This window comes from Podarcis filfolensis (assembly GCF_964270895.1).
Source record: "Podarcis filfolensis genome assembly, chromosome: 1".
NCBI lineage: Eukaryota > Metazoa > Chordata > Lepidosauria > Squamata > Lacertidae > Podarcis > Podarcis filfolensis.
Window position 1 is genome coordinate 96279098 of NC_139604.1, and position 17433 is coordinate 96296530.

General features: G+C 39.7%; 1 protein-coding gene across 1 annotated transcript in view; it reads left to right on the forward strand.

Annotated features, from left to right (window-relative positions):
- The window catches only part of RASGRP1 (RAS guanyl releasing protein 1), a 43165-nt gene that overhangs the window by 4012 nt on the left and 21720 nt on the right, over positions 1 to 17433 (forward strand). Inside the window, exon 2 of the mRNA XM_083613040.1 lies at positions 3014 to 3189. Coding sequence (XP_083469166.1) covers positions 3014 to 3189 — 176 coding nt within the window. The remainder of the gene's footprint in view (positions 1 to 3013; positions 3190 to 17433) is intronic.

A 17433-nucleotide genomic window follows, 5' to 3' on the forward strand; every position in this document is an offset into this window, starting at 1 on the left:
GTTAGCACTTGACTGATAAACCTTTGGAAAGGGACTGTTGGAGGAACTCCCCCCTCCCCACAAGTGAGCTTATAAAAGCCTCAATAGCTGATGAAGTGGACTGCAATTATATGATGTGAGTAAATATCTGATGAGGCGGGTGGTGGTCCATGAAATCTTATGCCACAAAACATTTTTTACTCTTTAAGGTGCCACAAGACACTGTGCTTTTCCTGCAACATGGCTACTTCTCTGGAAATCAGTAATTGAGATGGTTCTAAGGTGGATCATCTCCATTGGCCTGTGAATCAGAAAATGCTTTGCCTAGTTTTTGCTGCCTTTTCCCAGCTGCTAAGGCTGAAATGGGATGGGGAACCTAAACTGGAATTGTCTTTGGACTGCCAAGTGGAACTTTGGATGAGTGAAATGTAATTTCCTCCTTCCCACTTTGCCTGGGCGTCATAACATGATGAGAACATGAAGGTGGGCAGCGCTGATGTGCAGCATTGCTCATGGCAGCAAATAACCAATTTAGTGGGGATTTTCAGTGGGAAAATGGTAAAAGGCAAAGGATTAATTCCCACTTTAGCCACGCTGTGGCCCTGATTGCTTAGGACTCTGTGCAGCTGATTTTGGCTGAAAATAAAAGGGGGAAAATGACAACACCATGGGAATCCACAGTATTCAAAGATGTGTTTAAAGGAGCATGCAGATTGACTCCTAGCTAACAAGTTGTAAAAAGTAGCAAATCACCAGTTCTAGATGATATTCATCTGACAGTTCTTTAGGGCAGTGGTTCCCAGTCACCTAAGTACTGCTGACCCCCTGTTTTTCAAAAGCCAAGGCATGAATCACCTACTTTTGAAAGTGTTGATATATCTGTGGTAGTGTTTGGTATGTGAATGGTGCCACCATACCCTCCAATGTGTCCCAGTGCAAAACTGGGCTGTGTGTCTTCCGGGCCACACTCCAATGCAAGTCCCGTGACCTGTGCAAGCGCACGGCACCCAGAAACCTGCATTTTGGGGCTTCACAATCTCACGCAAGGCACACACCTGGCCATGATCTTGCACATTTTTTGCCACTGTGCTCTTGCAAAACGGAATGTCCCAGACAGTTGACGGGTATGTGCCATGGACCCTCTGTCCTAATTGTAACAGTCTTAGGCCTCTACAGATATGTATATATTTAAAAACCTAAATGGATGTTCGTCTTGGCAGAGCATTCTTCAAAATGTGGGGTGGCCCTACATTTTTAAAAGTTCAGAAACAAACATCCATTATTACTTTAGAGTGCTTCTCCAAAAAGGGAACAGATTTTGTCCCGCTCTGCAACAGTGTTCCCAAGTAGCGCGCTTTACATATTTTCCACAGAAGTGAATGGCAGCCATTCATTTGGAGAGAAGGTGAAGGACTGTATCTAAGTTCACTATATAGCTATAGGCTGAATTTGGTCATGCTAGGTCATGGTTGGGACAAGACCCTATCTGAACTCCTGGAGAGCTTCTGCCTATCACTGTGGACAGTAATGAGCTAGATGGACCAGTCTGATGCAGTGTAAAGGCAGATTCCTGTTCTCTGGATGCCTGTGCTACCCTAATGGCCATGCACATTCTACTCTATTTTGAACATAATGAGAACTGTTAAGAATAGGTCCCCTGTCTATTTGCATAGTTTCACCTTGGTTCTCTGGCTATTGCAGAGTATGAAAAAGGAGAAGGAACCCATAAACTGTTTTTTCTGTATATCATTACTTTTTAAAAATAAAAAAATGTAACACAACTATGAAGGAAAAGTATATTGTACCAGAAATGGTACGGGCATTAGCTTAATCAAGTTATTAAGATAGCCGTGGATTTTTGCACTGTTTTACTAGGCTGTTTAAAGGTTTGTGCTAAGGAGCAGGAGGGTGAATTAATTTTTGTAAACCAGCCTGGGAATGCACTTGTATGATGGTATAAAAATACATAAAATAAATCTTCTTTAAAAAACGATAAGGTGTAAGCCGATGCAAAATTACTGATAGCTAAGGAGTCAAAGCAGAAATTGGCATCATCAGTTGAGTCACGAAGGTTTGGAATATAGTTAATTTACAATGCCTTTCTAAGTTTTATGGGGAGATGCATCCGATCCATGTGACAGAACTGATCAAATCTCTATGAAATGTATCAAAATAATGGGTGTATTCCAAAATAACCTGGAACACTTGTTTTGAACCCCACAGAATGGGGAGGGGAGGAAGCATCTTGTGGGTATGGAAACTGGAGGGTTGAAGCTGCTGGCAGGAAAAAGGTTCAAGCACTTCCTCACTCTTCCAGATACCCATCTCTCAAAATGCCTTTCTCTTGCTGAGCAACTAGCTTCCAAAGTGGCTGTAGAAGTATTATGGGTTTCAGGAGCTGCTTGTTTACTCCTTGCAAAAAGTGGTTGTGGGGGAGGCCAGAGAAGTCCTAGTGCCCAGAACTTAGATGGAGGACCAGAGCTTGTTACTTTATGGATGTTCTCAAGCTGTCTTTTTGTTTGTTTGTTTGTTTGCAGTAGAAATAAGCATGCAGTTTCCCAGAATTCTGCAGTCTTGTATTTACAAAATGTGCCACAGAAGCTGGACATTTATTTGAATTTTTTTCCATATAGTGGGATGTATTTTTTTGCTGCCTTGTTTTATTTGGATGAATTAAATTGACAGTGCAAGGTGTGGTTGTTAGTTTGTTTGCTGTTTCTAATGTATGCTTTTAAAAAAGTAATGGATAAAATGTCTTCACAATAATGAAGAGGTCTGTGTGCTGTGAGAGCCACATGTGGCTCTTAGAATACATGGAGCAATGAGTACATTTGTAGAAGGGAATGTCTTCTACAAAACAGGGAACCTAATTTGATGCATTTTCTAGGTGGGAGGGGAGTGTTTGAATAGCCCGATTCCTGTGAGCTTAATAGTCAAGCGTCTTCTTTTCCAACCTGCTGTAGAGACTGTTGTTAAATTTCTCACTTAAGTGTTGGTGCTCTCACATGTAATTCTTCTATTTTTTCCCCTTTAGGAAAGCTTCACAAGGATGCAGCATTGATCCAAAGGCAGCTGTTGAGCTGGAGGAGATTTGTTGCTCCCATTCAGATCTTGCCAGAACTGCTGAGTTCAACATAACAATGTCTTTGGGTCACTTAGCCAAGGGAGCCAGCCTAGATGACCTTATTGATACTTGTATTCATTCTTTCGGTGAGTTGAGTGATCTGTCTTTAACTATTTTCAGACTGTATCTCTGTAGCATTTTGGGTCCTTCGTTTTGCAGTGTGTTAGATATAATCAGGTGCAAGTACATTCATCACTGCTTTTACACTTGAGTCTCTGCATATGTTGTTATGTGAGTATCACTCTGTGTGTGTCCAGAATGTTTATCAGTGTTAAGTGCTGTCCTTGCAGAAAGAACAAGTGTGGCAGTTATAATCTTTGTGGAATTATTAAATCCCCTCCCCCTGTCCACACTTCTGAATAAATATTAGACACATGGAAATGCATGTAGACTGTGGCAGAACTCAGTTGAAATGTTAAAATCTGGGTATTGTTTCATGCTATCTTTTGGGAAAACTTGCATCTTAGCTAAATGAATGGTTGCAGGGGGGATACTGCTGTTTATCACCAAAGGGAAATAACAGCTTTCTTATAAAAGAGAATGATATGAAGTAAAAAAGCTCAGTGGTATAGCTTTTACTTAGCATATGAATTATTCACTCCCCCCTTTTGCTGACAGAATACCCTTGAACAAATTTAGCATCATGCAACTGAATCCTATGGCTTTTACTCAGAAGTAAGTCCTATTGAGTTCAGTGGGGCTTACTCCCAAGTAACTGTACCTAGGATTGCAGTCTTAGATGCTTAAAATTTTACTATTTCTCACCAGCTTCTTTCTTAGCTTTGTTGTCATTTATGTTCATAAAATACATGTGAACAAAAGCCATTAAATGATAAATGTTAGAATTCTGATAAGGTGTTTTTTTTGGGGGGGGGTTATTTCCAACACTATTGTTTATATTTGTAGTTCTGATGTTTTTTACGCTGTGCTTTGAAGAATTTGTACCAAGCAGTTCATTCATGCCGCATGAATTGGCATAGATTGTGATTTAGTGTTATCAACATACAGTTGAAGGTGTGCATTATTCCAGCTGTAGGTAAATAAAATGTGGTTTTGTCTCTATATGTAGGAGGGAAGGAATAAATGATGCACTGCTTATCAAGTGCAAATGACTGGCCAAGCCATCTGAATTTTTGTTCATATGCATGTGCCATAATACACATTGATAGCTTTCTTTCCAGTAAATGATTTAGGGAAGCTGAATAGGCTTAGCACTTAGCACTCTACCTTCCTGAATCATGCTCCAAACAATGACTAATCCTCTCAGCACTTCTAGAGGAAAGTCATGCACATTATTTAGTTTCGACAAAGCATTTACAAAGCAAAATGCATATTGGGTGAAGAACTCATGCTATGGAACCTACAGTAATCATTTTTTGCACCCTGTTCTCGGTTTCCATGGTATCATATGTACTTCATTGTAATGCATATGCTTGATTCCTCTGGGTTCCAGTGTTTTGGGGCCTGGGGACACATTTGGAAATCTAAAAATCACAAAATTCCCATTTCACAGAAGAAAAACTAGAGATGCTTAGACACCTCCACGCACAACAGGCAAAACACCCACAACCTCCAAAACAAAACAAAACAAAACCAAAAACCACAGGCAATTATCCTTCTTCCACAAAACCCCCAGTAAAACCAAGGCAAGCCACACACCTCTGAAAAAAACAATAACAGAAAAAACTTCTGGGAGAGCCACCTCCAACCAAAAATCAGGAAAACCTCCCCCAACAGCCAAAGAAATAAAGTGGACAGAACAGCCACATGGGACCCAGAGGCAATCTGGGAAAAGCGAGATATGAGGGTGTGGGGGCTGGATGCCTCACTTACAGCACAGCATTACCCAAGCGATTAAACACACACACACACACACACACACACACACACACACACACACACACTTAAAAAATAAGAAATGGAAGGTTCAGGGACTCTGTGTTGGGGACCCTAGCTTTATCCACTAAAAACTCATGCTTTCACAGTTACCTAAGCAAATGTACTATTACTCCTATTTTTTAAAAATAAAATAAATTAGAAGAACTAAACTGTTGGTCCACAATAACACAGTCTGTTCACCTCTTTCCTGAAAGCGTGTTAAATGTATCAAATGCAAGCTATCATTTAGGGTTTTGCCTTAAGGTATGTTCACATTACCACTTACTACATCCGGTGTGCTTCCATCCGCTAATTTTTGAAGCCACATTCGCAAGACGTTAGCCACAACCAATAGCAAACCTGTAGCATATTGATAAATACTGCTGCTCCATGTATTGTTTCTGAAACCAGCTTCAGTGTGTATGGAAACTGGATGCTGCGTAACCGATAATGTGAACATACCCTTAACAGTTGTTGCGCCAGTAGAGCACATAAACGCTTAATGAAAGGAATTACAGGGGCAAAGAAACAAGAAGGCCATGTGTATCAGGTGAAGACATCTCCGCCCCTCTCTGATGCGAACAACTCTGTGCAAATGCGACTTGAAACTTGAGTTTCAAGCTGCTAATTTGAACATGGAAGTAGGTAGGTTATATTGAGTTCAGTGTAACTTTTCTCCAAGCAAATATGCTAGCAATTTCAGCCTAAGTTGTATTTCTGTGCATTTAGGTTTGAGTAAAAGTGAATAGAAATGGGCTATGGAACGGAACTGCTTTAAATATGTTCTAGTTATGCTCTGAGGGAAACAGCAAGCAGGGATTACAAATTCTTTGTACTAAGGCTATTAAAACTTGATGCATTTTCATTTCTATTTGCTGTCAGGAGTCTGTGGGTGTCTTGCCTAAATCATAGTCATATGCAGACATAACCTTTTCCAAGGTTCAACTTAGTTTGAGTTTTGGGGACTGGACTACAGAAAACCAAAATTTCTTAATTGAAATGACAATTAAGAACTTTGTCTGTTCCATAGATAGTGAAAGATTTAATGCTATTTAAAACTGATTTAATGCTATTTTAAGAATGTGCATTGTGTTAAGTCTCTTGGGAGTTCCTAGCACTTTTGAAACATCATGAATTGAAGGTGGTACAGCCAGATAAGCAGCTTTAAGGAAGTTTTTTGTTTATTTTTGGAGGGTGTAAACATTGCATTGGAGATAGCGATAAGGGAGAAATTCAATCCAGTTTGCATTTAAACATGAACTTTTAAAATCTGCACTTTTTGAAACAACATGCAAACCAAAACACATTTCTTTGAATTTTGCAATTCAGTTCATCAGTCAAGTAATGTGTACAAAGAAAGCACATACTATGGTAAAGCATATATAAATTCATATATTAGTGAGAACAACATTAAAATACATTATATTTGAGGACATTGCTTTGCAAAAATGTGCATATTTGGAACAATTGCATGCAATTATTAAGGAAAATTTTGGATAAATTTGCACTGAAATGTTGTTGGATTTTCATGAGGACTTAAAAAAAAAAGTTGCAAGCCTATGTGGAAATGTGGAGAACTGGGGGGAAAAAAGATAAACTGAAATTGACATATTCACCCAACCCTAGTTGGAGATCAGCAGAAGTGAAGGGAATAAAGGATTCTGCTCTCCTGCCTCAAATAGAAGAAGTGATACGTCTTAAGTTAATAAAAGCAGTAGTCAGTGTAGTTGCTCTGTTGGTGTCAGTAACTTGCAATTATTGCAGTTAAGACCCTTAACTCTTAAAATATACAAAGGTTTTGATTTCAAAAATCTGTAATTGCGTTTCATTTTCTAATATAAATCTTTGTTGATTTTCCACAAATTATAAACATAACAATATTTCATTTTGTTGAAGTATAAAAAGATTTGAACTGTGGTCGGGAGGGCAAATGGTTAGGATTTCCCGTTGAAATACAAACTCACTGTCGTTTAGACCAAAACTTGGCTGCCTTATAGAGGCAAACCCTATAAGGTGGATAGATATTGCTTTGTGGAAATCTTGTCTTGGCACTTAAAATGAGTCCTGAGCTTATGCTTCCTGACAGTAATTCTGTCTAGGGTTGTTGTTTTTTGTCAGGGGCAGAATTCTTGGACTCCCCCCCCCCCCCCAGTATTGCATTTGCTGTCCAAATCTGAAAATAGTACAAATGTGATTTGTGAAGACAATTGTATTAAACTGTAACTATTGTGTTGGGATTGAGCTGGGAGACTAACATGTAGACCATGATGAAAACACAGGAATCTCAGATGTTCATTATAAATGGAGAAATTGCTTGTCTCTCATAACATAAAAACTAAAAAACAGGAGGTTACTGTTACATGTTTTTAAATGGCTCAGTAATGAGGTTTGCTTCTCTTAGCAGGGCATTGTCCTTCGGGTCTCCATGGCAATACCTATTTGGCATTGCTGCTCTGCAGTTTTTGTAGCTAGGGAAAGGTTGCTGGGTCTTTCAGCAACACCCATGTAATTGAAGTAGAGCAAGGACTTGGCAGAAGGCAAACCAGCCCCCTACAAGGTTAACCTTAGTTAAAGTGGCAGGTGGTAGAAGGGACTGGATGTCTCTGCGTAGGGTGGTCTTTGTGTAAGGTGGGTCATGGACGACAAAGATACCTGTGTGTGAATATACCACAGATAGGTGCCTTTGTCGTCCAAAGTACCGTACAATTGCCTCTCTAGCTAGTTTCTTGTTTCTAATGTATTTAAATAATTTGTTATTGTTTTTTTTTTTAAGGAATATTTATTAAGATTTTACAAAGACAAATATACAAAAACACATAATAAAAAAACAAAAAAAACATACAAAAAGAATAAGAAAAATTAAAAACAATTATTTTTCATAACTTAAAACTCATTTGCTTGTTTCTTTGACTTCCTCACACCTCCCCTTCTTGTATTCCCATTTAAATAATCAAATCAGCAAATCCTTACCCTCTTTCATTTATCTTATCTCTATAACTTAACATTTTATAACACAGTATTTTCATCCATTATCAGTTCATTTTTGCATATTCTTATTAACTTTGTTGCTAAACCCTTCTTCCATATTCTTAAAGCATTTCAGCTGGAAACCACTTAATTTCTATCCAACATCATTCTAACATTCATTAATTTTACAATATTTCTGTAGATAGTCTTTAAATTTCTTCCAATCTTCTTCCACCGTCTCTTCTCCCTGGTCTCGGATTCTGCCAGTCATTTCTGCCAATCCCATATAGTCCATCACCTTCATCTGCCATTCTTCCAAAGTGGGTAAATCTTGTGTCTTCCAATACTTTGCAGTAAGTATTCTTGCTGCTGTTGTAGCATACATAAAAAAAGTTCTGTCCTTCTTTGGCACCAATTGGCCGACCATGCCCAGAAGAAAGGCCTCTGGTTTCTTCAGGAAGGTATATTTAAATACCTTTTTCATTTCATTATAGATCATTTCCCAGAAAGCCTTAATCTTTGGGCACGTCCACCAAAGGTGTAAATAATTTGTTATTGTTGGGCATAGTGTTTTAAATAATGTGCTCCTTGAATTCTTTTGTTTGCATTCCTTATTGTCTGCTTGCACTGCTTTTGCCAAAGGTTGCATTCCTTTTTGTTCTCGTTTGGACAAGACATACATTTTCTGAAGGAAGCTGCCTTGTCCCTAATAGCTTCCTTGACTCCAGTCATTAGCCATGCTGGCATTCTCTTGGTCTTGTTGGCACCTTTCCTAATCTGTGTTATTGTTGTAATTTTGAATAACCAACAAGCATTCTGGAGAGATTTGATTTCCCCTTTCAACTTCCTTTTTACCAATCCTGTTCATGTTGAATTTTCTTAACAGTTGTCTCTGCTTGCATGTACCGTATTTTTCGCCCTATAGGACGCACCGTCCCATAAGGCGCACCTAGTTTTTTGGGGGGGAAATAAAGGGGGGAAAATTATTTTCCCCCAGGCGCGGGGCTGGGGCGGGGGAAGCCCGAGCTTCCCCCGACCCCAGCCCCCAGAACAGGCAACTCTCCACAAGCCGTGGGAGCCCAGCGCCGGGCTCCCGCGCCTTGCGGAAAGCTGCGCGAAGTCTGGGCGCACTAAGCTCAGCGCGCCCAGGCTTCAGCATGCAGGCAACTCTCTGCAAGCCGCGGGAGCCCAGTGCCGGGCCCCCGCGCCTTGCCGAGAGCTGCACGAAGTCTGGGTGCGCTGAGCTCAGTGCGCCCAGGCTTCAGCATGCAGGCAACTCTCCACAAGCCGTGGGAGCCCGGCGCGGGCTCCCACGGCTTGCGGAGAGCTGCGCGAAGCCTGGAGAGCGAGAGGGGTCGGTGCGCACCGACCCCTCTCGCTCTCCAGGCTTCAGCGAAAGCCTGCATTCGCCCCTTCATTTTTGGAGGGGAAAAAGTGCATCCTATAGGGCGAAAAATACGGTATGGTGAATTTTGGGGAGGTGACTATAGCGCTAGCAATCAGTTCAGCAATGTTACATGTTGCACCAGGTCCTCAACACCACTTAAGATTAATCCCAGCACAACCTTTTTTGTTGTGGCTGGGCCATGCATGTACCCAGTCTGTACGAGGATAACTGAAGTCACTCATTACTACATCATTTTGCCCTGTGAATACCTGTGGAGTTCATCCTACATCTCAAGATGAGCATTTTGGCCAGGCATGTGGCAGTACATTCCCAGTACTAAATTACTCATGGGACCCATTAGTGCCATCCCCAATGATTCTGTGTAGGTGTATTCCCTTTTTGAGATTGTTGAACTCTGTGCCCTCTTTGATGTAAAAAAAGACAGCACATCCAGTGTGCTCCATCCCTGACCTTTCAGTAGAGTTGGATTCAGAGATAACAATACCTTATCATTGACGTCCGGTTCACAAAGTTTCCATTGTGCACACTATATTTGATCTGAGCTTTAAAACCAACCACTCCAGCTTGCCCACTGTTTCTCAGCGGCTTCTAGCATATAAGCATCTGTGCATAGTATCTCTTTCCAAATGTCCCTGGCATGGGTGTTCTACCTTACGCCACTTTAGCCTCTTTGAATTGCTATCATTCTTTTTGTTAAAATAATTTTTATACCGCCTTTCATTTCAGGAAGAAATACTAAGGCAGTTTGCATCCTCCTGCACTGTCATTGCTTAGTTGTACCCTTCTCCCATGTGGAAAAGCAGAAACATTTTCATTCACGTCCCTGAGAGATGATTGATCCCATACTGAATATTCCCCATCTCCTCACATCAGCTTTCCCTTAACAATCAATTTATAAGCTTGCTCTGCCACCTCCCCACCCCACCCCCCATTTTAAATGCCAACAGTGAGGCCCTGTCCCATTTCTACAGGCCCTGCTTTCCTTGGTGTCTAATAAATCCAAACCCAACCTCCCAATGCCACCATCTTATCCACGCATTGAGACTTCTCACCCTTGCCTGCCTAGATGGCCCCACTCATGTAAAGGTTAGCATTTCAAGGAAATTATCTTGAACCTATCAACACTATCTTTCTACCTGAATTTTGCTTCCAGGACTGCATGTCTACATTTCCCCGTGTCACTCGAGCCAATGTGCACCATGACCACGGGACTCCTCCTCAGTCCTATCTTCTAGGATAGCTAGATGATATGCAACATCTGCAACCTTTACACCAACGAAGCAAGTCACTATCTGGTTTGTAGGCCTGTCATAAACTCCTTGGCATGGGAGGACATCTGTTCTCCGCTCTCCCCCCCCCCAATAGGTTCCTTCTAAGGCATCATTTCCTTCTTCCTTAGAGTGATGTCCTTTCCCCAAAGACTCTCATTTTCTATTTCAGCACAGGAACTATCACCCTGGGAGTGGTGACACCTCTGCCATGCCCTTGAACACTTGGTCTACCAACTGGTCTGAATTTCTCCAGGCCAGCCAAACATGTTCCCTGAGGGTCAAGAGCTGATTGCACCAAGCACAGGGCACATAAATGTACCTGTGACATTCTGCACACAGAATGCTGGAAAGCCCCCTCACCTCTGCTGGTTCTCTCCCTGCATGTTTTTTGTAGGTTTCTTGAGTTACTTTATTTGGATGCTTGGGATTTGTTAGGTCAAAGAGAGAAGGGGTAGACTAGACTCCTCAGCCTGTTGCCAAACTGACAACTCTCTGACTCACTTGTTCCCTTGACACTTTGTGACTGGGGTCAAGAGACTTCATCAGCAAGGGTTCCCCTCTTAAATTCAGAATCACTGTCTCTTGCTGCATTTAGATTTTCAAGATATATTCATAACTGGCAGGTCTCTTTAAAACGGTACTGCATGTTTCAACCATCATTCCTCTGCTAAAAAAAAGTAATTTTGAATTCTTGACCTAGGCCTTTATTTTGCGGGTAGAACTGCAGGGTTTCTCATCAGGCTGGGTCTATACTTGCTCCCCATGATTTCAGAGACTTGAAATATGGTATCAGCATGGTTTATTTTTCACTTCAAAATGCATCTTAAATAATTTAATATATTTTAAAAAACAAAACCAAACAAAAAACCCCAGTCTTTGGTCTTTTATCTTTAAGGATAAACAAGACCATTATATTTTTTGTCATAGTACTTCAGATTACCTAATAAACTGCTATTTGCAAGAGTGAAAATGTATCAGTTTCTCAATAAACAGCTGCAATTTAATTTCATTCATACAGACCCTTAACAAATTGCAAAAATAAGTCAACATAGTTTGTGTTATATAACTTTGGACTTAATATAGGAACAAATTATTTACCTTTTGCTTCTTTTATCTTTCAGTAGATATCATATCTGTCTTCTAAATATGTACGTATATTAAAGCATCTTTGCCCTGAACTGTACATCTTGGATTTTTTTCCTCCCAAATGTTCGCATGTTAAGATTTACTGTTTTGTATTAAAATGAGATTAATCTTTGTGCCATTAACTCATCCTAGTGTAATTGTGGCATAAAAGCTTTTATGTTGCTTGGCAACTGAAATGAAGTTAATAGGGAAGTAATCACATTATAGGAACAGAAGACTTGTTTAGAACCCTTTAGAATGCTAATTTGCTAACTAGAGCTGATTGTGTTTAACTAATGTAAAACAGCTATCTATAAATATGAACGTTCAGCCTTAATTGTTTTAAAAACAGTGTAAAATGGTGAGCAACTTTGTTGGCAATGAGCTGTAACTGCTAACATTTACCAAAGAATTAATATATAGTCAATGAAAACTGCTGGGGTAAAAATTGCGATTTTCAGTGTTTTGAATTTTTTGGATAGAAAGTATTTTCTGCTGTATGGAGTATATTTGTCAGTTTATTGTTCAGATAAATATAGTCAAACAGCCCTTCCATACTGCAGACACAATGTAATGAAGCAACCCACCAAAAATATCAAAAAGGAGGGGGAAGGAGACAAAATAGCAATCTCTCCCCCCCCAAACATGCTGCTCCAAATTTATTTTATTTATTTTTTAAAATTTGTTTACTACTCTGAAGATCAAAGGGCAGTTCACAACATAAAAATACAGAATGAGAACACAAAATACATAATAAAACAAAAACAAACCAATACCCCCCCAACCCAACCCCCCACGTTTAAAAGACCATAGAATGGTCATTTAGCCAAAGGCCTGGTTATAGAGAAATGTTTTTGCCTGCTACCTAAAGATATGTAATGAAGGCGTCCTAGGGAGAGAATTCTATAAATGGGGAGCCACCACAGGAAAGGCTCGTTCTCGTGTTACCACTCTCTGGGCCTCTTACGGAAGGGGCACATGAAGGAGGACCTCTGGCCTTGGCCTTTAATGCCGTAATTCTTGGGACCAGGATACTTCAGGAATTGTGGCTTCCGGTATGAACCTGCCTAAGATTTGTGTTTGGTATCTGAGGCTATCCTTCCTGTCTCTTTGCTGATGGAATTATGGTTTGTGGCGGGAGGGGGCTTTTTAGTTGTGGCACCTAAACCGTAGAACAATCTTCCAAGGGAAGCTTGTCCGTCTGCTCCCTTCTTACCAGTTTTATGGAGACTTTTTGTTGTTGTTGCTTGCACATGAATTATGCCTCTTCTTCTGCTATGTGTTTGTGTTTTTAGGGTTATGACTATATTTTTATTTGTCTTATGGTGTATTTACTTTGTTTTGTAAACCTCCTTGGGTGTGCTTGTCATAGGAAGGTGGAGGTGAAAGGCTAATAAGAGACTAATAAAAGCAAAGTTATAATTATAGTTGTACCACTCTTTAAACAACTGCCCACATTAACACACGATGGTGTTCATTATTAAATCTAAGCAGGTCTTGACCTGGTCAGTGACAGAATGGAAGACATCCTTGGAACTTTTCAATAGAAGGGCAGGCTAAAAGTGTAATCAGCACCATTTAAAATGTATAACTAATGCTGTTTCAGAAACTTCCTGGGGAGTACAAATGCTAATCAAATACAGTTTTTGACGTAGTGGACTATGTAGTTTCTGACATAGCGGACTATGGATCTTGCCACAGAATAACTGCATTTCAAAGGGGAGAAAAATCTGCTGCAAAGCATTATTTGGAGATGTAACAGTTCAGTGTCTTTTTATGTTTCTGTTTTAATTTTATTTCTACATACTACTAAAGCTTTTTAGCTGAAAAGCAAGATATGTCTTATATGGCTACCATATTTCAGAAAGTGAACATCTGGACAGAAAAGTTGTTGAGCTTTTTTTTAAAACAAAATTGAAAAGAAATTGGACATTTTTGAGGAAAATCTGCAAAAACAACACTGCTGACATTGGTTGCCATATGTCCAGATTTTCCTGGACATTTAACCGGTTTCCGCCCTGACACTGCTTTCGGTTACAGTATTCCAGGTATGTCTGGAAAATTCCAGATGTATGGCAACCCTATGTCTTACTAAACCTGCAGACCCTAAGCATGCTCAACTTGAAATTACCGTAAGTTATGTGGAAACCACCAGAGCATCTAAGTGAACATGGTTAGGGTGGGTTGGGTCATATATCTTGATTTCTGCTGTCCCTGAAATCTGAAGTGTGCCCATGTTTCTTGTTTCAGTACTAGTTATAACAGGGATGGAGAATGTGTGGCCTTCCAGATGCTCTTGGACTATCAGTTTCCATGATCCCTGACAATTGACCATTCTGACTAGGGCTAATGGGGGTTAAAGTCCAACAACATACTAGCTGTTTTTACAATATATTTGTAAATTACCTTGAAACACCTGTAAAAGTTGATTCATAAATTATTACACAAATAAACATCTGAGGGGCCACAGACTCCCAATCTGCGACTTGTTAGGAAAGTGAGAAATGAGACTGGAATAAAAACAGAAGACCCATAATTATGTGGCATGTCAGGGTAAGCTAACCCACTGAAAGCATTTGAAGCTAGCACAAAATGTTAGAACATAGAGTTATTTTTTATTATTATTATTATTATTATTATTATTATTATTATTATTATTATTTGTTAAATTTGTATACAACCCTTCATCCGAAGATTCCAGGGTGGTTCAAAGCAGAAAATGCAAGAAAATAATACAGTGAACCAATTCAACTGTCAGTTTAAGAAGAATTTGGCCCGTGTGATAACCATTCCTAGCTATCCTCACGGTAGATGCATGAAAATTAATGGACTTAAGTGCATTGATTTCAGTGGGTCTACTCTGAGTATGAATTACACACACATACATATGAAGGAAACACAAATGCAGCCATATTGTTTATAGCATGTGAGCAAATGATTTCTGAAACTGAGAAAGCACTGAATATTGATAATGAGCAGCATTTCCAAGATAATTCTATTTTTATAATGCGGCGTTATTTTATTTGCAAAGTAGCCATAACTAAACTATACCACATTTAAAAGCAGGTTCCTAATGCAAAATGTGGTAATTCTAACAACATGCTTCTACTGTATTTAACATTTACTTAGAGGGTTTCTTCCCAGCAGGGTGTGTGGTTTTACTGACAGGTATGCAAGCGGAAATTAGAGTGAAGAAATGAGAGTGAGTCTCATAAAGCTTAAAGTGTTCAACTTGTTAAGGCTAAGATAAACTGAACAAGCTTCAAGTGCATATTGAAACTGTGCGGAAGTTGACTTAAAAGAATACTGTTTGCTACTTGTGCTCTTCTAATGCTTTCGTTAAAACAGCGTGTGCAGCTCCTGCATGAGAATGTATGAAAAATCCAAGATTTAGAATATAGCATAGATGTTGTTCTGTCTACTTTTGAGTAAAGAACTTATGAGCTGCTGGACAATTTGGGGGTATACCTAGCATATATCTAGCATTTGGGAGCTGTAGTCAGTTTTTAACTCCCCAGATCTTTGTGGATTTAATGCAAACCATACCCAGTTGCTTCACTGAACACTGTAATAGGAGGTTCAGCTTTGAAGAACCCTTGGGTTTACTTTTAGCCTATATAACTGAAGGGCACCAACAGGAGCAATCCTGAACCAACTATACTGGCGGCTGTTAGTATCTGGACCCAGTTAAAGGAGCTGGTTCTTACTTTCCAAGCCCTTCCTAAGCCTGGGGTCAGTGTATCTTTGAAAATCTGCTTGTATGAATCCACTTGCCTTTTAAAATAATCTTTGAGATCTCCAACTTCCTTTCCAAGAGGTAAAGTTGTCAAGAGAAGTGGGGGCAGGGCTTTCTCTGCAGTTGTCCTAACTCTGTGGAATGGCCTCTCCCCAAAGGTTCAACACTCGCTCTTTTTCCTAGTTTGTTTGGGTTTTCATCATTTTGTGTTTTTTTTTAGAACACTGATAAAACTCATAATTTGTTTAATGCTTTGAAGTAATTGTATTAAGTGATGTTGTTACCCACAAGAGTTATGATTGAAGTAATACATGTCACATGAAAATGAGGGTAAACTTCATTGTTTTGCTGATTCTGTTTAAGGGTGTTGTGGTTTTTTATAATGAATTATTTTTCTGTGCTGTATTATTTTTTGGAGTGCTGCTTTGCTTTAGTATGTATGTATTCTCTACCTGGGACTTTTGGGATTGCAAACGTTCTAAATACACACACACACACACAGAGAGAGAGAGAGAGAGAGAGAGAGAGAGAGAGAGAATGTTATATATAAACACATGCACAACTGCACACACATGCATTATATAGATATATATTAATACAACTGTTTCCTCCTAGAACCATGTGCGGGTTGCTTTTCCATTTCTTTTCTTATCCTTTCCTTAATTATTTATTATTATGGAGTCACCTAGCAAACCCTGTCAGCAGAAATTGGCTTGGGGGTTCAGGAGAACCACCATAACTGTGGCAAGGGGAAGAGAGATTGTTTTGTCTTGTAAGCTGATATACTTGCACAGGCAGACCATCACATGATGCTGAATTCCTGTGGGTTCCTTAGAAAAATACAGGGGAAATACAAGGATTCCTAGTCCTCAAATACCTTTAAAGCTAAAATGGACTGGAAACAACAAAGGAAGGGAAAACCATGTATTGATTGCCTGGCTATAGAAAAAGAAACACAATTTAAAGCAGCTTCTGGGAACTTTGATTTTTATCGGAGCAGTGGTGCTGGCAGAGAAGGGGTGTCATCCTTCCTTCCATACAGTTTTCCTAACCTGCTCCTCCCTCCCCCTTTGTTTTATCCTCACCACAATCCTGTGAGGGAGGTTAGGGTCAGAGAGAGTGACTGACTCAAAGTGACTCACTGAGCTTCATGGCTGATTGGGATCTGCTCCAGTCAAAACCAGAGCTCTTAGAGATAGTTTTCAAGTAACAGAGAAGGATATGCCACATTATTACTATATTCATCTAAAGTATTGCTTCAAAAGTATATAATTCTGCTTTATTGCCTTTTATTCACATCTAGCAACATTTTAAAAGATGTTAGAGCATGCATTTACCTTGTTTCAGGGGAATATATTGTGTATTAAGCAAGCAAGGAGCTTATGTTTCTACTCAAACCAGCAAGTGTCTTTAAGAATTGAATGAAATTGCAATACTGTATTTGGCCAAATGCCACAGAACCATAGGCGGTTATCAACACTTGCAATGTAAGCCTTGGCTTCAATGTAAGTACTAGGGAAAATAGTTCACACCAGTACGCCCTGCAGCAAAATGAGTGTTAATGTTTAGCAAGTACTTTCACTAGCATTAAAAAGTGTCATTTGTCACTTTGTTTAGATAATTGATTCAGTCCTGTTCTTGGATTTACTTCCCTGTAAGCCTGAGTGGCAATTTAGTCTAACTGAAGATCTGTCTGTATATAATCTAAGATACTCTTTTGGGAACCAAGATAAACCCATCTTAAGTGCTTTGTTGGAGAGTAGGCCTTGCACTTGTTACTTTTCAGGTACTGTACCTCGGTTTAAGAACAACCCTGTTTACAAACTATTCAGTATAAGAACTCTGCAAAACTGGAAGTAGTTAGCGAACTTTACCTTGGTCTACGAACGGAAGCCAAATGGTGGAAGGGCACCGGTTTAAGAACGGCTTTGGTTTAGAATGGACT